General features: G+C 42.0%; 2 protein-coding genes across 2 annotated transcripts; both read right to left on the bottom strand.

Moving 5' to 3' along the window:
* Positions 1-18: 18 nt before the first annotated feature.
* LOC133450744 (UDP-glucuronosyltransferase 2A2-like) lies at positions 19-10,567 on the bottom strand. Its single transcript, XM_061729592.1, has 6 exons — positions 9,766-10,567; positions 9,472-9,620; positions 7,747-7,878; positions 6,848-6,935; positions 3,037-3,256; positions 19-556 (listed from the first exon to the last, which is right to left on the bottom strand). Exons 1-6 carry the CDS (start codon positions 10,478-10,480, stop codon positions 274-276), a joined length of 1,587 nt encoding a protein of 528 aa, XP_061585576.1. The 5' UTR covers positions 10,481-10,567; the 3' UTR covers positions 19-273.
* Positions 10,568-14,960: 4,393 nt separating this feature from the next.
* LOC133450745 (UDP-glucuronosyltransferase 2A2-like) lies at positions 14,961-24,327 on the bottom strand. The gene is made up of 6 exons (XM_061729593.1): positions 23,525-24,327; positions 23,235-23,383; positions 21,361-21,492; positions 20,907-20,994; positions 16,397-16,616; positions 14,961-16,190 (listed from the first exon to the last, which is right to left on the bottom strand). Exons 1-6 carry the CDS (start codon positions 24,237-24,239, stop codon positions 15,908-15,910), a joined length of 1,587 nt encoding a protein of 528 aa, XP_061585577.1. The 5' UTR covers positions 24,240-24,327; the 3' UTR covers positions 14,961-15,907.
* Positions 24,328-24,606: the final 279 nt, after the last annotated feature.

The following is a 24,606-nucleotide window of genomic DNA, read 5'->3' on the forward strand; positions in this document are numbered from 1 at the left end:
AAACAATGTCCACAAATATAAATTCAAGGTATTTTGTTTTTATGGCTATTGTGTTCTTTATTGACAGAGTGGAGACATGAAAGGGGGGTGGAGGGAATTGGGCAAGAGATGTAACAATAGGTCACAAGCAGGGCCTTGAAGCGCACTGCTCACAGGAGGACTGAAGGTTCATATATGAAGTTACCCATCACGCTGTCAGTGTTCCTAAATGTAAGTTACTTTACTTCACGTGTGTATTCTGCTCACAAACTCTCAACATCTCAGTTTAATCTGCTATTCAGCCTTTCTCTTTGTGCTTTTTCTGCCACAGCACTTCCTGAAACAGAGACTGCAGGTCTTGACGAGGATGAATGAGAAGATCAGAACCACTGAGAGCAGAAACATCAAGACATCCAGGCTGTGATACTGGTACCAGGTGAGCTCGTGGGCCTGGACACGCAAGTGTTTGGCCCCTTTGTTTCTCATGGTGAACTCGATCCAGAACACGGCCTCATCCAGAGGACTCAGGGGCCTGTCGTGGTGGATTCTGGACAGTCGCAGAGCATTTTCTTTATAGCTGTTGACGTGCAAGTGAAAACGTGGGTTACCGTGTGCACAGTTGGGCTTTAAGCTTCATTAAGAATTAATAAATGTGATAATATATAATATGCATTTTCCATGTAACTCATTAACAGATAAAAAAAAAAAACTCTTCAAGAAAGAGATAAGACTTTCAATTCCCTTTAAAGCAGCACTATGTAACTTTTCCACCTTAATATCATATTTCCAGAGTCATTGTGATGGTACATCAACTTACAACAGGTTTAATGAACCTCTGTCATGATCTGAGGGGTCTGTATCGCCTTCACTGGCACTATGTAACTTTGAGGAGCATGGTAGGAACCCTGCATCACTGAAAAACTACAATTTTTTTATGGCTTTGACTGCTTTACGGCATACGTCACTTCCCCCTCCTTCCCGATTGCAGTCGAGACGTAAATGGGCGGGGCGTGGAGCTCAGAGCTCCGCAGAAGCTGGTAACCCGTTGCTGTGTTGTGGCTGCAGCAGCTCCACACAACAGATGGGGGGGGGGAAAGATCAATAATGGTTTAACTTTTCACCGCTTTCCTGCCCGGAGGCAGAACCACGGAGACCAAGTATCTGAGATAACAGAGTAAAAGAGTGAAAGAGTCATCGGCTCGGTTGGATCGCGGCTGTAACGACCAAACATAACCTTCCACACATGATCACAAACAAACACTCACACAGACCGGGTCGGATCAAAACACAGGTTTTATTCCCCACTTCTCCAGCTAAACGCAGTTGCTGGCCAGCTCTCTGCGGAGCAATTAACCCCTAATCTTCAGATAAAACTAGTTTGAAAAAATATTAACTCTATTTGAGCTGCAGAGGAAAAAAATAATCGCACGAGGAAAACAAAAATATTGCTCACGCCTCGGAGCCTCTTCAACATAATATAGCAGTCAAAAAAAAAAAAGAAAAGAGAAGTAAGAGTAATACAAAACATGTACTGTATGTTGTACTATTATACAAATTTATTGAAACACATGGCGAGTCAAACATTTACCAAAGCAGCTGCCAAACACGCCTAAACAAGGTAGCCGGAGACGTGGGTTGTGCAGAACTGCGGCAGTAAATCCTTTCTAAAGAGTGGAGCTCCGACGAGGAGCTCCATTCTTTAGTAGGGATTTCATATGGATCTAAACCGATAATAATCATTATTTTCTCCATATACCGCTCCCTGGCTTCCTTGTTTAAGGTATCCCGGTAAATTCCAGTTCCTTTCCAGCAGTTTAACATCTTTTTTTTTGCGTTCCGTCTGTTCACTTGGTGAAACAGAAAAGTAGTTTTGAAAGTCCGTCCCGTCTTCATTTACTATCAAAACAAATGCACGCGACGGGGAAAGGATCTTTCCGGCAGTACACGCTACGTGCTTTAAAGCAGCACAATGTAACTTTCAGCTTTTGTTGAGTTTGGCGGCTCTTTTGGACAAAAGCGGTAGTGCTTTTCCAGAAAGAACACTACATTTCCCATGAGCACCAGCGTGTACGGCCGGAAAGATCCTGTCCCTGTCGCGTGCATTTGTTTTGAGAGAAGACGGGACGCTTTTCTGTTTCACCAAGTGAACAGACGGAATGCAAAAAAAAGATGTTAAACTGCTGAAAAGGATGTTTGACTCGCCATGTGTTTCAATAAATTTGTATAATAGTACAACATACAGTACATGTTTTGTATTACTCTTACTTTTTTCTTTTTTGACTGCTATATTATGCTGAAGAGACTCCGAGGCGTGAGCAATATTTTTGTTTTCCTCGTGAGATTATTTTTTTCCTCTGCAGCTACAAATAGAGTTACTATTTTTTCCTCAACAAACTAGTTTCATCTGAAGATTGGGGTTAATCGCACCGCAGAGAGCTGGCCAGCAACTGCGTTTAGCTGGAGAAGTGGGAATAAAAACCTGTGTGAATGAGCGCCCGGTCTGTGTGAGTGTTTGTTTGTAGTAAACTGTGGAAGGTTATGTTTGGTCGTTACAGCCGCGATCCAACCGAGCCGACGACTCCTTTACTCTGTTATCTCAGATACTTGGCCGGCCTCCGTGGTTCTGCTCCAAGCAGGAAAGCGGTGAAAAGTTAAACCATTAGCGATCTTTTCCCCACTTCTGGAGCTGCTGCAGCCACAACGCAGCAACGGGTTACCAGCTTCTCCTGAGCTCTGCGCTCCACGCCCCACCCTTTTTCGTCTCCACTGCGAATCGGGAAGGAGGGGGAAGTGACGTATGCCGTAAAGCAGTCAAAGCCGTAAAAATGTGTAGTTTTTTAGTGTGGCAGGGTTCCTACCATGCTCCTCAAAGTTACATAGTGCCAGTGAAGGCGATACAGATCCCCTAAGACCATGACAGAGGTGTCATTAAACCTGTTGGAAGTTGATGTACCATCACAATGACTCTGGAAATATGATATTAAGGTGGAAAAGTTACATAGTGCTGCTTTAACCTCTAAAACAAGAGGGAGCCAAAGATAAAAAAAAATAACTTACGATTTGTCGTTGACGACTGTGATGATGGCATCTCTAAGGCTCTCAACAGTCATGAAGTTCAGCTCCATAGCAACTGCAGCTCCTTTAGCTTTCACATGGACCATGTTGTCTGGCTGGTCAGCAAACATGGGGATCCCCACCATGGGAACACCGTGGTAGATGGCTTCATAAATCCCATTTGTGCCACCGTGAGTGATGAAAGCTCTTGTTTTAGGATGACCTGAAATCAACCAAAGTTATCAAATGAAAATACACATTTTTAAGCTTGTGCTACCAAGTATCTAACAGGCCCTTGAGTTCTGACTGACTTGAAGTATTTATTTATTATAAAATAAGGAAATGGCTGATGGTAGGTCACAGGTAGGATACATATTTACAAGATGAGTAACTTGTGAGATGAGATCTGTGAGCTACTCTGCCTTGGAGCCGAGGATGCCATAAACGGGCATATGTCCGGAACCACAAAGGATAGGCCATTGTTTGAACAATGACCACAAAAATGACGAGGAGCAACACCCAGATGATGGCGCATATTATCCTGCTAAGGTGGGGATAATGCTTCATTTCTACACGCCAACATACCTTACATTATGTTACATGGATAACGCCCCCGGACTAGCCTTCCCTCCCCTCAACTCTCCTTCAGGCATGATGTGGTAAATGACACGCCTTGTATTTATATTACCCTATGCACGTTAAACACGCATTCATCATCCAGCAATATGTTGGGCCACAGTCCTGTGTTGAACATGAAAAGACTTGATTTCAATTCTGAGGCCAGCCTCGATTTCTTACGGCTGACTGCATGGTTCGAAACAAAGGAACCTCCTTAATGACTCAAAGCCCCAGCAGGCTTTGCATTTACGGCCCTTCGGTGATAAGGAATAGCCCCCACGCCCCCTTTCTTGCTCTCTTCCTCCTATGATCCCTTCTACCTCTGACCTGTCCACGGTCCCATGGAGTTCTCTGTGAGCTATGAAAAGGCCACAGCTCCTATTTTAGCATGAAAAGCTACTAGCTATGGGCCGGCCTTCTCCATTATCGTGAAATGGCAACCATAGTCTGCAGAGCTGCAACGAGTGACCTGCAAATGTTCTGAGCCCCAGATGAGCCGAACAAGGGACCCTTGCATGCCCTGACGTGAACGCCTTTGGACCGACCTGGAGCTGAAGGAGGCCCAGCTGCTGTACCCATAATGCACCTCTCATCCACACTGAGATGAGAGCAGGATAGAGCGTAACCACCCAGCTGTTCACCAAGGAACGCTGACCGGCCAGACCAAACCACCTTTTTCTTCAACAACAAAGATCCACGTAAGACTCTGTTTTGTGTCTGGGCAGAGAAACATAGTTAACACATTTAACTAGCTTAGTTTTACGTTATGAGCCGACTGCTGATCCCGTCACAACTGTGTTTATTAGTTAAAGTGTGTTTATTTTATTGTTTGTCTACTGCTACATCCACGTTGCTGGATCTTGGTGACATGCTCTTCCACAACAGAAAACAAAGCCCTTCCTCATTTCCCGGTTGAATGACCAGAGCGCAGATGTGAAGTTAGTTTCACATTGGTGCGTCTCTGTGTGGGAAACATCAGAAGAACTTGGTTTTCTGGTAGTGAGAAGTTATTCTAGTGTCTTGGGTTTTACTTTATTCTTTATGCCTCTCATCCTCTCCTACTAACCCCCCCACACACACACGCACACTTATCTTGGCCATAAAGCCTCTGAGTTTGTTTTTCACTGGATGAGACGAACTCTCGTCCGCCATTTTGAATCACACGAGACTCAGTCACCACGTGACTTTGTCACAACCTGATCTCACAAAAATCCGTGAAATGCCCACGACCTCTCACCACTATTTTCCGTGGCACCAACACGGAAATGGTATAATTCCGTGTGAGCACCACGGATATTGTACCTATGCAAAGTCAATGGGCTCCGTTGTCGTGATATATACACGGATTATTACATTATTATTATGTATATTCTTTATTATAGTGGCTAAGTTATGAGTTTTTGACGCACAAGTTACTGTTTGTTACTGTCAGTTTGTAAAAACATGTTTTTAATGCTGTTTTAACAGTGTTTTAATGGTGTTTTTATGGAATTCCCTGTGGTTGACGAAATGGCAGAATGGTTAAAACAATGAATTTAAATATCGCCTGTCTCCACTTCCTGGTTCAAAAGCAATTAAAAAGAATATTTTGTGGCTGGACAACGATCTGGTTAAGGTCTGGTTAGGTTAATGCATCACTTATGATTGGTTAGAAGTAGGAAACGCTTGTGGTTTTTGCTAAAAATAATAATTTCACATCACTTACGCCACCTCCGTCGTCATGGCGACAGCAAACAACATGGTTAAATACTCGAATTTACGTTAAATACTAGAAAACATGGTTAAATACTCGCTGTCAAAATACTGTTAAAAATCATAAAAACACCATTAAAACACTGTTAAAACAGCGTTAAAAACATGCTTTTACAAACTGACAGTAACAAACAGTAACTTGTGCGTCAAAAACTCATAACTTAGCCACTATAATAAAGAACAATATATACATAATAATACTGTAATAATCCGTGTATATATCACGACAACGGAGCCCATTGACTTCGCATAGGTACAATATCCGTGGTGCTCACACGGAATTATACCATTTCCGTGTTGGTGCCACGGAAAATAGTGGTGAGAGGTCGTGGGCATTTCACAGATTTTTGTGAGATCAGGTTGCTTTGTCAGCCATCATTTCCTTTGCCTCACCACGTGTCTGAACACACACACACTCACACGTATATAATCTGAAGTTTGTGTTAATGTTTAGGTAGTTGTTGTTTCTGTGTAGTTTAGCCATCAGAATTTGTCCCATGTTGTTTCACTATATTTTAACACTTGTGTAAATAAATTCTGATTCATTTGAATAAGAGAAGTTGTTTGTGTTTATTTTATACATATTTGTCACAGCTGCTGGCTGCAAAGGTCTGTGCTCAGACTCCTTCCTTCACTGTTATTCTGTAACGCCCCCCCTGGCAACAGGCTGGCACGTAGGGAATAACAGTTACCTTGAGACTGATTTTGCTGTTCAGTTATTATTTTCCTGATAAGTAAGGTGGTGCCCTGTTTTGATTTCATTTTGATAAGTAATCTTCTTTATTAATTATTAATAATTATCGTAAGACAATTATTAATAACCTTTTAATAACTGAACCAGCACCCCCTTTGTGGCACACCAATTAATAGCGGGATCTAATTGGAAAACGCCTTATGTTTAACAGGAATAATCAGCGTTAAACTGGTTTCACCTACCCAGCAGTTAAACTGCAGTCTTGACTCTCCTTTCCTCACAATTTAACAGTCTTTCACACCTTAATTCATGTGACCAAAACATCTCGTATGCTGACCATGTAAACAGTATATGGTTGGAAAAATACCTTCATCACTATCATGAAAGTGGTTCAGTGACTTGCATTTATTTCAAAAACTGAGTGGGTAAAAAAAAGAAAACCTGCTTATAAATCTTAGCATTTTAGGTGTGTGTGTGTGTGTGTGTGTGTGTGTGTGTGTGTGTGTGTGTGTCATTTTATGGATGGTGTAGTTGTCATTTTAGGATAATCATTAACTTGTTTTGTAAAGGAACTGCAATAAACAAAGTAGATTAGCCTGAGTAAATGTATTGATGTGATTAGATTAACTGGGTTAAAGTCCAACTGACAGTAGTTAAAGCATCTGAATACGTATTGTAATTTTCTGTTAGTACAATGCAGTCATTCTGTTTTGAATATATCCTAAAATATGAAATCTCAACTTTACTCACCGAGCAGGTCATTCTGAGGGATCCAGTTGTAAATTCTGGTGTTCGGACCAGTAGTTTCTGGTTTTTTGCCACTGTATTTCCACAATACCTGAAACACAAGCAATAGTTTTGTCATTATATTTTAAAAATGTAATTGCACTACTTTGAATATCATTAATTTCAAAACCTTTTATTATTACAATTATTGTAAACAAATTCCATGAATTTTCAGTCTCCGCACAAAAAAGTCTGGGTCGTACTTAGCAATTGACAGATTCTGAAAAAAACACCTAATAAGTCCTTAAAAATGTAATTACTTTATGTAGCAAAGTCTCGTTTCATGGACCTCTGAACGTGCTCTTTGTAACAGACAGGATTTTACCCAGTCACAGAAAATTTCTGTTTAGGCTGGCTGGGGTTCAGGTTGGTGATTCTATTTGCGGTTTCAGCACTCCATATGCAAATGTCCAGAGTGAATGAGACATGCAGTCTAAAGCACTTCAAGTGGCCATCGAGACTTTAGAACTTTATAAATGCAGTCAATTTATCTTTAAACACTGTCATATTCAGGGTTTAGTGTCTTGACCAAGGGTTCGGTTGGTTTGGTGCAGCCTGGAAAAGTGAGGGACCAGATCACAGTCCTAATCTAGACCCACTCATTTTACAAACCTGTCCCAAAATTAGAAATACGTAAAAGGATAATAATTATAGAATGATAAATGATATGTTGCTCTTTGGAAATCAAAACAAATCTGGAGGTTTTCTCTGACATACAGGCTGTGATGTGGATTCCAACATATAAAAGCAGTGAACTAGTTCTAGTTCTGCAACATATTAAGGAAACTCCAAGTGCAGCTGTAAAAGTTGCTTTCAGGATTAATTGAAGCTGATTTAATCTGGAACCTGGAGATTGTTCTGACCTTCTGTGGAATCTGAGCGAGGGCTGAGGCAATCATGTTTGCCTTCTCTGTGGTGATGTTCTTGATCATGGATCCCAAAGTGAAGATCACAATTCCAGCCTCTCCAGAACTCTGCACAAATTTTTCCATATCCTGCAAGAACAGTAATATTACCCCACAGTCACCACACCAACTGTTTCAGTTTTTCCTTATAGCTCAGCATTTTACTACTACTATTGTCATTTTAGCAGACGGTTTTATCCAAAGCAACATACATCTGAGAGACCAACACAAGCAAGAAATCACATAGGAGGTCCAGCTGGATCAGTGCTGGTCAGACTGCTGTGAATCCAGTCTGACACAGGTGCTGCCATGCTAGCTTTTTATTCTTTAAGTGTACCCTTCACATTCAACACAACACTCCCTTTTATATAAGAAAACTACGTTTTAAAAGACGCCATCATACGATCATCTTGTCATAAGTGCATGCAGCTTTCTCAGTGCTGAGTCTTGCAAATAGTGGAGCAGATAAGTCACATAATTGTGCATTTGGTTATAAGAAAAGAAAATTGTCCATGAGTCACTTATCAAGAAAACCAAAGTGGCGGCCATCTTGATAAATGGCGGCCAACTTGAAATTTCCGGTGGCTGGGACAATTTTCTTGTCAAGTGACCCAAGGAGACTGCTCATGCCAATTTTCATGCCTATATCACCAACCAAACAATTACATCACTTAATTGATCGACCAAGGTGGCGGCCATCTTGAAAAATGGCCGCCAACTTGAAATTTCAAGTGGCTCAGACAATTTTCTTGTCAAGTGACCCATGGAGACTGCTCATGCCAATTTTAATGCTTGTATCACCAAATGCACGATTCTGCTTAAAATCCACTCTTAGCCGCTCCACTAAAAGAGCTGGACAATTATAACTCAATCTGATGAGCTGAGAAGTTTACTAGATGCAGCAGTGCTCCTTAAAGAGCTGAGTCTTTAGCTTGCTCTTAAAGGGAGGTACGGACCCTGCAGATAGGACAGTTTGGTAGGTCGTTCCACCATCGGGGATCAATGGAGGAGAAGAGTCTAGATACTGATTTCACACCACGTTGTGGTGGAAAAACCAGGCGTCTTTTGCTGGCTGAGCGGAGCTGTAAAGAGGGAGTGTAGCTCTGGATGAAGGAGTGAAGGTAGGCAGGAGCCGTTTGGGTTATTGTTTGGTAGCCAGAAGCAGAGCTTTGAATGTGCGCTGCAACTGGAAGCCAGTGCAGAGAGATTTGCAGCGGAGTGACATGAACTCTCTTGGGTTGATTGAAGACCAGACGTGCTGCTGCATTCTGGATCATCTGCAGAGGTTTAACTGATCCTTAAATGTCAGCTAGATGTCTAACATGACACAGAGATTCCTAGCAGAAGACTGGAATCCAGCTGCACGCTTATCTGAGGAGGTAAGGAGTGACTGGCTAGAGTCTTGGACAGATTTAGCTGAAGGTGACGGTCCTTCATCCATGCAGAGATATCAGAGGCTGATATTTGCATTGAGACGGCAATGTCACCAGGTGGGACTGAAAGGAAGAGCTGGGTGTCATCGGCATAGCCAAGCACCGATCCCTGTGGCACCTCTTTTGCCAGCACAAGGACGAGTGTCTCTCATCTGGACACTTGTCCTTGCCATGATACTCTGAAGGATCTTCCTGTTTTTTTACAAGAAATTGTGTCAATACTTTAAGCCTGATGTGGAGACAGACCCACCTTTGGTAAAGGTTTAGCAGGCCTGCAGTGGATTCCTCCAACATATTTGAAGTTGGGAAGCAGTGGACGAGGGAATTCAAAATCCCAGTATGTTCGTATTAACCAGATTTCTGCTTTACCCATCAACTCACAGGCGCTGGTGGGGGCTCCTATAACAAAATGTATCAGATAAAAGTTCACTTGATGTAAAAATATATCAAGGTACTTCAATTAACCAAAACCAAAATGAAATCATTCTCAGTAAATACACTTTTAAAAACATCAAGTCTAAGTGATTGTTGTTGAGTTTCTCACCTTTGACTTCAGAATAATATCTATCCACCTCATTCCACACAACGAAGTCTATTACTATGTCCTGCAGAGCATAGAAGATAAAGTTCCACAATCTCTCGGAGAAGTCCATCTTGTCTGTCAGTTTGCTCATGGCACCGGGGACATAGGAAGGTGGAGCGGGAATCTGACCACACAGTCTCTCCCAGTTATGAACCATGGAAAAACGCAAGGAAAAGACGAGCAGGATCCCCAGAGTATCTGCAACCAAGTCACTGCCGGGGTATATCGGGTCAGCCAGGAGAAGGTCATAGTTTCCTGCCTTCAGCTTCTTCATTATGGTTTTTGATTTAATCACACCATCCAAATACTTCAACGAATAATGCAGATCAGTTTTCATAATATCCATGTATCTCATGTAAAGCTGAAAGTAGTTTAAGTAATCAATTTCATACATGGAGAAATGAAAAAACTCTTCAAGAAAGTCCTCAAAATCCTTATGGGAGACGGAGACGTTGAAAGGTTCGTAGCGAAAGCGAGCTGGTTCGCTGCTGTTCATGAACATGGATACACTCGGAACCAAGACGGTCACCTGGTGTCCCCTGTCGATCAGAGTCTCCAGCACCGGCTTCATGTTAATCCAGTGGCTGGCCTCCGTGTACCACACCAATATGTTCCCGGCATTTGCACTCGTCAAACAGAGAACCAGCAGAACACAAGTAGAGCGACGCAGCTCCATGATGACTTGTACCGACGGTAAAAGTCACTGTCGTCTTCCAACAGCTGCACCTGCAAAGATATTCATCAACTTTATGAAGCTGAACTCTGACTCGCTCCTCTTTGTACTGCATGACACAAGATAACGGGTTACCCGGGTAACGCTGTTGGAGGTAAAAGGTTATGGTGGTCAAAGTAACAGACAGTGAAAATAGAACAATCACATTTATTACTGGTGCAAGCAAATGTTTTAACCAAAGTTAAAAACAGACATAGTATTTTCTATTAAGGACAGATGGCATTAAGATGTTCAAAAAAAATGAAATAAATTCAGCTGCATGGGTTAGGAGACTATTGTGTAATCTGAGACGGTACGTGCTGGTTTCTAACAGGGCAACATTAATTTTATTTTTTGTCTTTACAATTATGAACCTTTTTTGTATTTAGGATTGTAACCATCCAACTTGGTAGTGTTTTTAGAACTTGCAGTACCAGGCGGAGTGGAGACCCGCTACAGCTGCTGTCAGGGGGTTATGGGAGCTCCTGGATGTCAGTTGTTTTAGGTAGAGAACATCTCTTAAATAAGCACTATGAACATTTCCCTGATGATAAAACAGTCGGTGGTTCTGCAGGTGGAGATGTCTGAACTTTAATACGTAATTAGTGACGATAGTGCATGTCATCTGAATGTCGTCTATATAGTGTTACACTGTGAAAGGTCTGGAGCTGTCCAGAGTGACGGTGGTCAGTTCAGATCTTCAAGTCATTTACGACACCTTCGTCAGAGCTGATAATGTATGAATAAGATAACTTCCAAAGAGGAAAAATAGAGAAACATATTTTCTTATCAACAAAACATATTTTTAAATTTTCAAGTAACTAAATAACATATTTTAACTATTTTTCAGATTTTTTCAATTATTTTATTGTCTGAAAAATGGTTCAAATGTTATTTTATTGTCTGAAAAATGGTTCAAATATGTTATTTTTTTTATTTGAAAAATTTTTAATTTGTTTTGTTGACATATTTTTCTTATTTTTGTGAGGAGGGATATATATTGTTTTTCAGCACTACCTTGTTCTCTATAGCTGATATAACATGAATTACTCCTATGTGGGATCAATAAAGTTCTTATTTTTGCCATCTGAGAAAATCAAATATATTATATTTGGTGCCTAACTGTTTCTCAAGTATATTAGTGCGTGTGTGAATGAATAAATGCGACGTAAAATGTAAATTTCTTTGTAGAAAGGCACTTTATTAAAATAAGTCCATTTACTTGTATTAGTTTACAGCGCAGTCTTGCCACATCCAATATGGCGGCGAAGTTGACGTACGGCTCAGCACTCTATGCTTTGACCTGCCTGTGACGTCATTTCAACAGTTTTTCGACTCGTACCCATAAACCTGAATTCGTGTTCACAGTGAAGACTCGTAGTCGTAGAAATTAGAGTTGTATTCACAAGACTTTGCACTCACGGCTTTTAGATTCATACTCGCATAAAAACAATCCTAACCCTAATAATTTATCAGACTCATGTGTGTGACAGCAGAATTTTGGGTACAACTTTTTTATTTACATACAAATGTTTATCATTACGAATACGAATAGTTATAACATGGACACATCTTTTTGGAAGTTATCTTACTCCATAATAAGGAAGTCATTGACTATAATACCAGGTAAAATGTTTATTCATTTGGATGTTTACGTTCAAATATTTTCTAATCAAGCATTGTTTTTTTTTGCCTATTGATTGCCTGTTTTACACTTAAGGTTTTCAGGCATCAGTGAGAAGGATGTAAAGGGAACCCACAGCTCCCTCAGAGAGGTTCAAGACACATTGTTGAGTTTCATCAGCGCAGATACGATTCTTGTGGGACATGGCCTAGAAATGGACCTCTGTTTACTGAAGGTGACCTACCAACTTACCGTTATTCACTCTCTTTTCACAGCTGACTTCATAACTATTGCATTTATTCCTGAACAGTTCCAAGCAGTTAGGAATTCACAGATTTTTTAAAACTTAAATTCCAATAAGTCAAGTTTAACAAAGTGACAAAATGTTCATGTCTTTGTTCATCTTAAAGTTCTTTTTTTTTTCCTTTTCTATTTTTTATCTATTTTTAAACCTGTATTGTAAACGCTATCTGCGTCACATGAGCTCACACATGTTTTTTTTTTTTTTTCTTTTAATGTGCATGAATGTGTGTGACTGTGTGTGTGTCCTTCACCAGTCCTGTTTGACAGTCTGATCTGAAATATTTTTAAATTTGAAAGCCGTCTTCTGACAGAGAGGACTAAAATTACTGGTGGGGAACATGATAGGACAAAACTGAAAGAAAGACCAGACGGTGATGGCTGCAGTGTGTAGTGCAGTTATAACTGTAGTATTTGTGTGATGTCTTCATGGTGAAATGTGTTGCAGTAAAATGGACAGACATGCTAACATAAAACAGACGTTAAAAGAAAAGGACAAATAGAAATGTGTGTGTGAGAGAGATGCATGCTGGTCTATAAGATCTGTAAGTCTTTGTTACGTAATGTACAATATATATCCAAATTTAAACATGTAGGGATGCACTCGTATACATTTACAGAAATACATACATGCATATATATATATACGATGAGAGGGAGAGGTACACATACCAGTAAAAATACTATTATAATAATAGCAAAGACATCAACAACAACCATAAGCTCAATAATAACAATATTAACAATCTTATTATTATTATTATTATTGCTGGTATTACAATTAGTAGTACTACAAACAATAACAAAGCTAGTTATCACTTCCAGCATCCCCCTGGCTGCCTTGGATCCCATCGGAACATGCAACCAGCGAGAAGCAACCTGCACCCCGTCGGCCCGAAACACACACTTTAAAACACCCCCGTCTTGCTCCTGGTGAGTTTACAGATACTGAATATTATCCTTTGTCTACTAAATGAATGCTCACCAGCACCTTTTGAAGTCCCTGCAAGGACTTGTTGAGCTGCTGTTATTTACCTGGAATAAAGAACCTGAAGAAGGGACTGGAAATCAATGCTCAACCACCAGGCCCGGATTAAGAGGGCAGAAATTCTTGGTGCTCCCCCCCGAAAACACACACAAACATGCAAACAAACTGGGTTTTGAATTCTGGACTGCTGTTTGTTGGAAACACCTGTAGCTTATACAGGATTTACACTGATAGGGTACTGTCTGTATGATTACAATGGACAAAATCGGCACCTGCAGATATCCTCCATCATACAGGATTTTCACACACTTACCAATGATGGTTTCATCCAGCAGTGAGCAGAGAACCACAACAAAACATATTTACATCCAGGGGGGGGGGGGGTACATATTAAACAATCAGCCGGTTCTTCATCGCCGCAAACCTTTCAATCACTTTGCTCTCATCAATAGCGATGTCCCTCTGGATTGAGAGCAAGGTGAGGTTTGAGGCCTCATCCATGCAGCCCGGAGATAGTTTTTAATCATTTCTGCCTGCTGAAACTCAGCATGACTGTCCTGCTTTAAGGCTACTTCTGATGCGACAACTGGCTAAAGGCTGTTTATGGTTCCGCGTTACACCAACGCAGGGCCTACGCCGTAGGGTACGCGGCGGTGCTGTCAGTGCTGCGTTTATAAGGACAGTGACGTCCGACTTTGTTTGTCCAATCAAAACATTCCATTTTGGTAAAAAAAAAAAATCAACATGATTTTTATTGGTTATACAGTCTACGGGTTTCTCCAATTCTAGCTGCTCCAATCCCTCAAAAAAAAAAAAACAACAAAAAACAAACAAACCAAGAGGCTTGGCCATGGGCCCCTAGATGCGCGTGGGCCCCTGGGCGCCCCCCCATAATGCCCATTGGGTAATCCGGGTTTGTCAACCACATGTACCGATATTTATGCTTTTGGAATCAGACCAGTAAAAATGTTCCTGTTTTACTGTATCATAGTTGCTTCCACGCAAGCATCAGCTTTTTATCGTAATGTCAACTGGAAGCTTCCACCCAGTTTTGTCAGTGTAATAATAATAATAAAGAAAAAACAAACTAATGATGCTTTACAACCTGAATGGAATAAAACAGTTTCACAGATGTGCTGCTGTGGAGGCTGACTGACACTTTGCTAACACTGCATGGAGCTCATATTGTGGGAGATCAAAGAAGAGGGAAAATCGAAACCAAGAGAAATTCCCACACTGATCTTGCATTTAAAAAAAAAAAAAAAAAAAAAAGATCAATGATGAAGTTGAATTAAAGGGGCTTATTTTTGTGTACTTTAAGTTGCATCACTGTTAGTTGCAATACTTTTCTGAAAGTGAAATATTGTTTTGGAGCACTTTCTTCCTGTTTTTTATAACATTGTAAAGGGTTTAAACTAAAGGGTGAGTTTTCATGAATAGTTTAAGTTAAGGCATCAAATAAAAGTTCTGTCTGTGGGTTTATTTAAAACTCATACCGTCACAACCAGGCTGTGATTCAGGACAAACAGGGTTTGGTGTGACAAAAAAAATCTTTACTGTGATACTTTTTTTTTTTTTTTACAAGAAGAAGAGAGAACCAAAACGGGCTATAAAAACTCACTTCTTTCACACTTCTTCCAAACGGGAAGAAATGTGGCTATGAAATTTTACAAAATAAACAAAACTCACTCCACTGCAAGTAGTAGTAGTAAAGGTTAATAACAGAAAATGTCTTCAGCTATGGAGGAAAACAAGAATCAGAAAGGAAGACAGTGTCAACAGAGAACACTTTAAAAGTGGAGGCACAACACTATCATGAAACAAAAATCTCTGATTTGGATGAACGACGACTGTGGTTGTGGCTGGAGTGGACACAAACTGACGAGATACTGGCACAGGACAAAGGGAGACTGTTAAACATAGGGTAATGGATAACAGGGGGAGATAACGAGACCAGGACACACGAGGAAAGGCAAGTGACCTGTAGTGAGAGGAGGGTTATGTCCTTCAAAATAAAACAGGAAATGAGAAACGGAACGGGGAGAGAGAAAACAAAAACCCAGCTTGACCTCACCCCGGTGTGACACATACCAGTCAATAACTCTTCAGTTGTTAATGCTAAATTGATCTCAGGTGTAGTTGTACAGATGAACTCACCTGCCAGTAGTTGATGTAATTACATGATGAAAAAAACAAACAAATGTCCACCAATCTAAATGGGAGGTATTTTGTTTTTATGGCTATTGTGTTCTTTATTGACAGCGTGGAGACAAGAAAGGGAGGGGGGGGAGAATTGGGCAAGAGATGTAACAAAAGGTCACAAGCAGGGCCTTGAAGCGCACTGCTCACAGGAGGACTGAAGGTTCATATATGGAGTTACCGATCACGCTGAGGGGAACAGTCGGTGTTCCTAAATGTAAGTTACTTTACTTAACGTGTGTATTCTGCTCACGAACTCTAAACATCTCAGTTTAATCTGCTATTCAGCCTTTCTCTTTGTGCTTTTTCTGCCACAGCACTTCCTGAAACAGAGACTGCAGGTCTTGACGAGGATGAATGAGAAGATCAGAACCACTGAGAGCAGAAACATCAAGACATCCAGGCTGTGATACTGGTACCAGGTGAGCTCGTGGGCCTGGACACGCAAGTGTTTGGCCCCTTTGTTTCTCATGGTGAACTCGATCCAGAACACGGCCTCATCCAGAGGACTCAGGGGCCTGTCGTGGTGGATTCTGGACAGCCGCAGAGCATTTTCTTTATAGCTGTTGACGTGCAAGTGAAAACGTGGGTTACCGTGTGCACAGTTGGGGTTTAAGCTTCATTAAGAATTAATAAATGTGATAATATGCATTTTCTATGTAACTCGTTAACAGATAAAGAACACATTAAAAAAAAACTCTTCAAGAAAGAAATAAGGCTTTCCCTAACCTCAAAATGACAGAGCTAAAGTATAAAAAAAATAACTTACGATTTGTCGTTGACGACTGTGATGATGGCATCTCTAAGGCTCTCAACAGTCATGAAGTTCAGCTCCATAGCAACTGCAGCTCCTTTAGCTTTCACATGGACCATGTTGTCTGGCTGGTCACCAAACATGGGGATCCCCACCATGGGAACACCGTGGTAGATGGCTTCATAAATCCCATTTGTGCCACCGTGAGTGATGAAAGCTCTCGTTTTAGGATGACCTGAAATCAACCAAAGTTGTCAAATGAAAACGTACATTTTTAAGATTGTGCTACCAAGTAAAATGAAGAAAAAACACTTAAAGGTTGAATAGAAGGCAACTAAAGTAACTTTTCTGCTTCTTGAAGATGTTTCACTTCATCCAAAAGGTTTCAGTTTTATAATTTTTCTGTTGGGCCATTTATTCTTCAGTCTCTCAACTCACGTGTAGATCAATGACATGTCTGCTTCTTATGGGTCATTGAGGTTTTTTTGTGAACTTTTTTGTCTCGTCACCATGTGAGATGTTTTGTTTTGGTCACATTAATTAAAGTGTGAATGGCTGTAAAAGCATCTGGGGAAGGTGATCAAGGCTCCCTTGTGAGTGTGAGGTAAAACTAATATTCACCTTCTCTTGTTTAACCCTTGTACATTGAAAGGGTACATGGCTTATTTTACTCTTGTCTCATCTGAAACTTGGCACCTGACCTACATCTCAAGGACGAGGAAAGCAATGCAAGCATTGTTGATGAAAAAGTTTGAGGGAGGAGGGAAGGAAGTGTTGTGCCACAAAGGGGACACTGGTTCAGTTATTAAAGAGTTATTAATAATCGTCTTACGATAATTATTATTAATTAATTAAGAAGATTACTTATTGAAATGAATAATCAAAATGAATCAATCAAAACAGGGCACCACCTGACTTATCAGGAAAATAATAACTGAACAGCAAATCAGTCTCAAGGTAACTGTGACAGCCTGTTGCCAGGGCTGGCGTTACAGAATAACAGTGAAGGAAGGAGTCCGAGCACAGACCTTTGCAACCAGCAGCTCTGACAAATATGTATTAAAAAAACGCAAACAACTTTTCTCATTCAAATGAATCAGAATTTATTTACACAAGTGTTAAAAGACAGTGAAACAACACTTGGGATAAACTATGATGGCTAAACTACACAGAAACAACAACTACCTAAACATTAACACAAACTTCAGATTATATACGCGAGATTATATAGGTGGTGCCACCTTTTGATTGATTCATTTAGGTAATTCATTTCAATATTATCTTCTTTATTAAAGGAGCTGTATGTAAGAGCAATAATAAAACTAATCATAAAATGACCCTGATATGTCAACAGACATTTAAAAATCATGTTCATTTCAAATACTTATGTCACTGACAACAGCACTCAAGCCAGGATATTCCAGTTTAAAAAGAGGAGTTGCAGCCCTCAACTGATGTTGATGTTGTCATTTTTTGTTTTGGCCTGAAGCTCCACCCTCCACCTATCTCCCAATCACCAAGTCAGTATTGTTTCGGCATCCGGGTTGCCAGCTCGGCTCTAATTATGGCAGCCATGGCAGCCTACGTTCCTGCTGCATTCTGCAGCCTACCTGGCAACCTCTGGTCGGGGGGAGGAGGGGGAGGGTACACGCCGCTCAACAATATTTTGAAAGTGACTGCAGCACCAGTTTTGGCCATTTCTTACAGACAGCTCCTTTAATTATTAATAATTACTGTAAGGCGATGATTAATAACTTTAATAACTGAACGGGAACCCCCTTTGTGGCACAACATAAATGGTGCCCCTTGTGAGGCTTTTAATATACCAGCTTTGTGTCAAATCTGTGTAAAATAATCCATTATTTATATATAAATATTTATATTAATTATTTATTTATTTATTTTTTTCAATTTTGTTTAATTATTATTATTGTTTTTTTTTACGGTAATGGATACCCCAACTTCTCTAAAACCTAAGCATACATCAGATGCGTTTTGTGTATTGCTTGACTGCATTGTAGTGCTAGTGCACTGATTGCACTGCAAAAATGTTATTGTAGTCTTAACTGAATAAAACTACTCAAGTGTGACAGTATCACTTTCACCTCAACTGACTCCTCTCAATGTGAAGAAGCATCGACTCCGAGTGACTGAGCTTCTCACCCTATCTCTAAGGGAGCGTCCAGGCACCCGACGGAGGAAACTCATCTTGGCCGCTTGTATCCGTGATCTTGTCCTTTCGGTCTTTATCCAAATTTCATGACCATAGGTGAGGGTGGGAGTGTAGATTGACCGGTAAATCGAGAGCTTCGCCTTTCGACTCAGCTCCCTCTTCAACGGTCCGGTACACCGACCGCATAACTGCAGACGCTGCACCAATCCGTCTGTCAATCTCCCGCTCCATCGTTCCCTCACTCGTGAACAAGACCCCGAGATACTTGAACTCCTCCACCTGAGGCAGGACTTCTCCGCCCACCCGGAGAAGGCTTGCCACCCTTTTCCGATGGAGAACCATGGCCTCGGATTTGGAGGTGCTGATTCTCATCCCTGCCGCGTTGCACCTTCAAAGCGCCCCAGCATATGTTAAAGGTCCCGGCCTGATGAAATCCTGTGGTTCCCAAACCGGAACCCCTCCGGCCCCTGGCTGCGCCTAGAAATCCTGTCCATAAAAATTATGAACAGGACCGGTGACAAAGGGCAGCCCTGCCGGAGTCCAACATGCACCGGGAACAAGTCTGACTTACTGCCGGCAATGCGAACCAGACTCCTGCTCCGATCATACAGAGACCGGACAGCCCTTAATAGAGGGCCCCGGACTCCATACTCACTGAGCACCCCCCACAGAATGGCACGAGGGACACGGTCAAATGCCTTCTCCAGATCCACAAAGCACATGTAGACCGGTTGGGCAAATTTCCATGAACCCTACGGAGGGTATAGAGCTGGTCCAGTGTTCCGCGACCGGGACGAAAACCGCTTTGTTCCTCCTGAATCCGAGGTTCAACTATCGGCCTTAATCTCCTCTCCAGTACCCTGGCGTAGACTTTAGTTGGAACACACTCTCCGGTCCCCCTTTTAAACAGAGGGACCACCACCCCGGTTTGCCACCCCAGCGGTTCTGTCCCCTTCCTCCATGCGATGTCGCAGAGGCGTGTCAACCAAGACAGCCCTACGACATCCAGAGACTTGAGGTACTCAGGGCGAATCTCATCCACCCCCGGTGCCACTGAGGAGCCTATGAACCACCTCAGTGACCTCGGCTTGGGTGATGGATGAGCACGTCCCCGAGTCCACACTCTCTGCTTCCTCAGTGGAAGGCATGTCAGTCGGGTTGAGGAGATCCTCGAAGTATTCCTTCCATCGTCCGACGATGTCCCCAGTCGAGGTCAACAGCTCCCCACCAGCACCATAAACGGTGATGGCAGAGTACTGCTTCCCCCTTCTGAGGCGCCGAACAGTCCTCTAGAATTTCCTCGAGGCTGACCGAAAGTCTTCCTCCATGACCTCCCCGAACTCCTCCCAGGCCCGGGTTTTTGCCTCCAGGACTGCCCGAGCCGCGCATCGCTTGGCCTGCCGGTACCCATCTACTGCGTCAGGAGTCCCACCGGCCAACATAGCACGGTAGGACTCCTTCTTCAGTCTGACGGCATCCTGTACTTCCGGTGTCCACCACCGGGTTCTAGGATTGCCGCCACGACAGGCACCGGAGACCTTGCGACCACAACTTTGAGCCGCCGCGTCGACAATGGAGGCAGAGAACATGGTCCACTCGGACTCGATGTCCCCCGCCTCCCCCGGGATCTGAGAGAAGCTCTCTCGGAACAGCAGATAGTGAGGAAAATACTCAAGACTATCATGACTATAAACACACACAAGTGGTTCAGTGATTTGAATTTGATTTAAAAAATCCACAAAATTAGTGGGTTCAAAAAAACACTTAAGTCTGATGTTCCTCCTACCCAGATCTAACTGAATAAGCCTCTTAAATTAGGCAAAATTGTCAAGATCCAGGAAAAAAAAGTCCAGTTTTCTTAAAAAGTAAGATAGGATAATGGATCTTCTTAAGAAATAGACGTAGATGATAAAATACCTATCTGAGTCAAGTTATGACTTCCCAAACCAACTAAACCAGCAGCAGAGTTTCAGTAGTTTTTCTATTTATTTATTTATTTGTATTTATATTATTTTTTGTACATGTTAGACATAGTCATTTTATGATGATCATTAACTTGTATTGTAAATGAACTTCAATGAACAAAGTAGATAAGCCTGAGTAAATGTGTTTACTGTATGTGGTGACATTAACTGTGTTAACCCTTCACTTACCAGCCTGTTCCCAGGCTTCCGCTCTCAAATCACATGTGCCCCTTGTACAGGGGGCAACAGATTATAAAACAACAGGTTTAAAGTCCAACTGACAGTCGGTAAACCATCTGAATACATACGTATTGTAATTTTCTGGCAGTATAATGCAGTCATTCTGTTTTGAATATATCCTAAAATATGAAATCTCAACTTTACTCACCCAGCAGGTCATTCTGAGGGATCCAGTTATAAAGTCTGGTGTTGGGACCAGTAGTTTCTGGTTTTTTGCCACTGTATCTCCACAATACCTGCAACATAAGCAATAGTTTTGTCAGTATATTTTACAAATGTAATTGCACTACGACCAGATCACAGTCCTAATTTAGACCCACTCATTTTAAAAACCTGTCCCAAATGATGAATAAGTAAAAGGATCATAACTATAGAATGATAAAGTAAATAATAAAATACTATCATTTACACCTTGTTGCTCTTTGGAAATCAAAACAGATCTGGAGGTTTTCTCTGACATACAGACTGTGATGTGGATTCCAACATATAAAAGCAGTGATCTAGTTCTGCAACATATTAAGGAAACTCCAAGTGCAGCTGTAAAAGTTGCTTTCAGGATTAATTGAAGCTGTTTTAAGCTGGAACCTGGAGATTGTTCTGACCTTCTGTGGAATCTGAGCGAGGGCTGAGGCAATCATGTTTGCCTTCTCTGTGGTGATGTTCTTGATCAAGGATCCCAAAGTGAAGACCACAATTCCAGCCTCTCCAGAACTCTGCACAAATTCTTCCATATCCTGCAAGAACAATAATATTACCCCACAGTCACCACACCAACTGTTTCAGTTTTTCCTTATAGCTCAGCATTTTACTACTACTACTGTCATTTTAGCAGACGCTTTTATCCAAAGCAACATACATCTGAGAAAACAACACAAGCAAGAAATCACATGGGAGGTCCAGCTGGATCAGTGCTGGTCAGACTGCTGTGAATCCAGTCTGACACAGGTGCTGCCATGCTACTGCTATATTTTAAATTTTTTGTTGAAGTGTTCCCTTCCCATTCAACACAACAGTCCCTTTTATACAAGAAAACTACATCTTAAAAAACATACGATCATCTTGTCATGAGTTAATGCAGCTTTCTCAGTTCTGAGTCTTGCAAAGAGCTGGGCAATTATAACTCAATCTGATGAGCAGAGAGGTTTACTAGATGCAGCAGTGCTCCTTAAAGAGCTGAGTCCTTAGCTTGCTCTTAAAAGTAGGTACAGACCCTGCAGATAGGACAGAGTTTGGTAGGTCGTTCCACCATCGGGGAACAGTGTAGAAGAGGTGTCTGGCTACTGATTGACGTTGTGGTGGAAGCAACAGGCTTCTTTTGCTAGCTGAGCGGAGTTGTCAAGAGGTATAGTATAGTGCTGTTATAGCGCTGGATGAAGGAGTGAAGGTAGGCGGGAGCCGTTTGGTAGCCAGAAGCAGAGCTTTGAACTTGATGCTGCAACTGGAAGCCAGTGCAGAGAGATTGGCAGCGGAGTGACATGAGCTCTCTTGGGTTGGTTGAAGACCAGATGTGCTTCTGCATTCTGGATCATCCACAGATGTTTAACTGAGCACACAGGAAGGCTGACCAACAAGGAATTACGGGGGGGGGGGGGGGGCCTCGCAGGCGGTGGGTTGCCTCCCTCCTACTTCTCCCCTCTGTGGGGTTGCTGGTGGCCTGGGTTCCGGGTTCTTCCGTGTCGGCCTCTGGTCTCGCGGGTGGCGGGGTTGCTCCCCCCCCTCCCCCACTATAGATACACTTCAGGTGGAGCTTTGTTTGGTTTATTACACACACACACACACACACACACACACACACACACACACACACACACACACACACACACACACACACATATAGCCACTCAGTCACATACATATACACAAACATACACAGCCACACATAGCCACAAAGACATGTACACACACACGTACGTACGAACACACACACACACACACACACACACACACACACGCATGATCATATACATACACGCATACACACACATAGACATACATGTCTATGTCCATACTGGCTTGTTCACCTGCATGCTTGCTCTGTAGTTTTTGGGGTTAGGTAGCGGTAGCTTAGCTCAGACTGCGATCAGATCTCAAGATTTGGGTCGATCGCTGTTCATGTTTTGGTCGGCTCCGTGCCGGTTTCGTGTTTTGTTTGTGGTTTTTTGTTGCAGATTTCCAGTGTCTGACGTGTGTTTCCGTGTGTTCCTGCTTCCTGGATTGGCAGTGGATGTCGTCACGGGGTCAAACTATGAGAGCTGATGATTTCACCTAGTGAAGAGGTGTATAGTGAAAAGAGAAGAGGGCCAAGCAACGATCCTTGTGGCACCCCTGTTGCCAACTCAAGGACGAGTGTCTCTCATCTGGACACTCGTCCTTGCCATGATATGATCTTTTTTTTTTTTTTTTTTTTTTTTTTTCTTTTTTTTTTTTAACAAGAAATTTTGTCAATACTTTAAGCCCGATGTGGAGACAGACCCACCTTCGGTAAAGGTTTAGCAGGCCTGCAGTGGATTCCTCCAACATATTTGAAGTTGGGAAGCAGTGGACGAGGGAATTCAAAATCCCAGTATGTTCGTATTAACCAGATTTCTGCTTTACCCATCAACTCACAGGCGCTGGTGGGGGCTCCTATAACAAAATGTATCAGATAAAAGTTCACTTGATGTAAAAATATATCAAGGTACTTCAATTAACCAAAATAAATGAAATCATTCTCAGTAAATACTTTTAAAAACATCAAGTCTAAGTGATTGTTGTTGAGTTTCTCACCTTTGACTTCAGAATAATATCTATCCACCTCATTCCACACAACGAAGTCCATTACTGTATCCTGCAGAGCATAGAACATAAAGTTCCACAATCTCTCGGAGAAGTCCATCTTGTCTGTCAGTTTGCTCATGGCACCGGGGACATAGGAAGGTGGAGCGGGAATCTGACCACACAGCCTCTCCCAGTTATGAACCATGGAAAAACGCAAGGAAAAGACGAGCGGGATCCCCAGAGTATCTGCAACCAAGTCACTGCCGGGGAAGACTGGGTCAGACAGGAGAAGGTCATAGTTTCCTGCCTTCAGCTTCTTCATTATGGTTTCTGATTTAACCACACCATCCAAATACTTAAAGGAATACTGCATGTTAGTTTTCATAATATCCATGAATCTCATGTAAAGCTGAAAGTAGTTCAAGTAATCCATTTCATACATGGAGAAGTGAAAAAACTCTTCAACAAAGTCCTCCATAGCCTTATGGGAGAAAGAGACGTTGAAAGGTTCGTAGCGAAAGCGAGCTGGTTCGCTGCTGTTCATGAACATGGATACACTCGGAACCAAGACGGTCACCTGGTGTCCCCTGTCGATCAGAGTCTCCAGCACCGGCTTCATGTTAATCCAGTGGCTGGCCTCCGTGTACCACACCAATATGTTCCCGGCATTTGCACTCGTCAAACAGAGAACCAGCAGAACACAAGTAGAGCGACGCAGCTCCATGATGACTTGTACCGACGGTAAAAGTCACTGTCGTCTTCCAACAGCTGCACCTGCAAAGATATTCATCAACTTTATGAAGCTGAACTCTGACTCGCTCCTCTTTGTACTGCATGACACAAGATAACGGGTTACCCGGGTAACGCTGTTGGAGGTAAAAGGTTATGGTGGTCAAAGTAACAGACAGTGAAAATAGAGCAATTATACCATTTCTTACTGGTGCCAGTTAAGTTAAAACAGACCAAGGATTTCCATTTGTTAAGGAGATATGGGATTAAGTTGTACAAAAAACTAATATGTAATGTAAGACATGTGGTTGTTATTTACGATTATGAACCTTTTTGTATTCAAGATTGTTGTTTGCAGTTTT

Source organism: Cololabis saira, chromosome 9, assembly GCF_033807715.1.
Source record: "Cololabis saira isolate AMF1-May2022 chromosome 9, fColSai1.1, whole genome shotgun sequence".
Taxonomy (NCBI): Eukaryota; Metazoa; Chordata; class Actinopteri; order Beloniformes; family Belonidae; genus Cololabis; species Cololabis saira.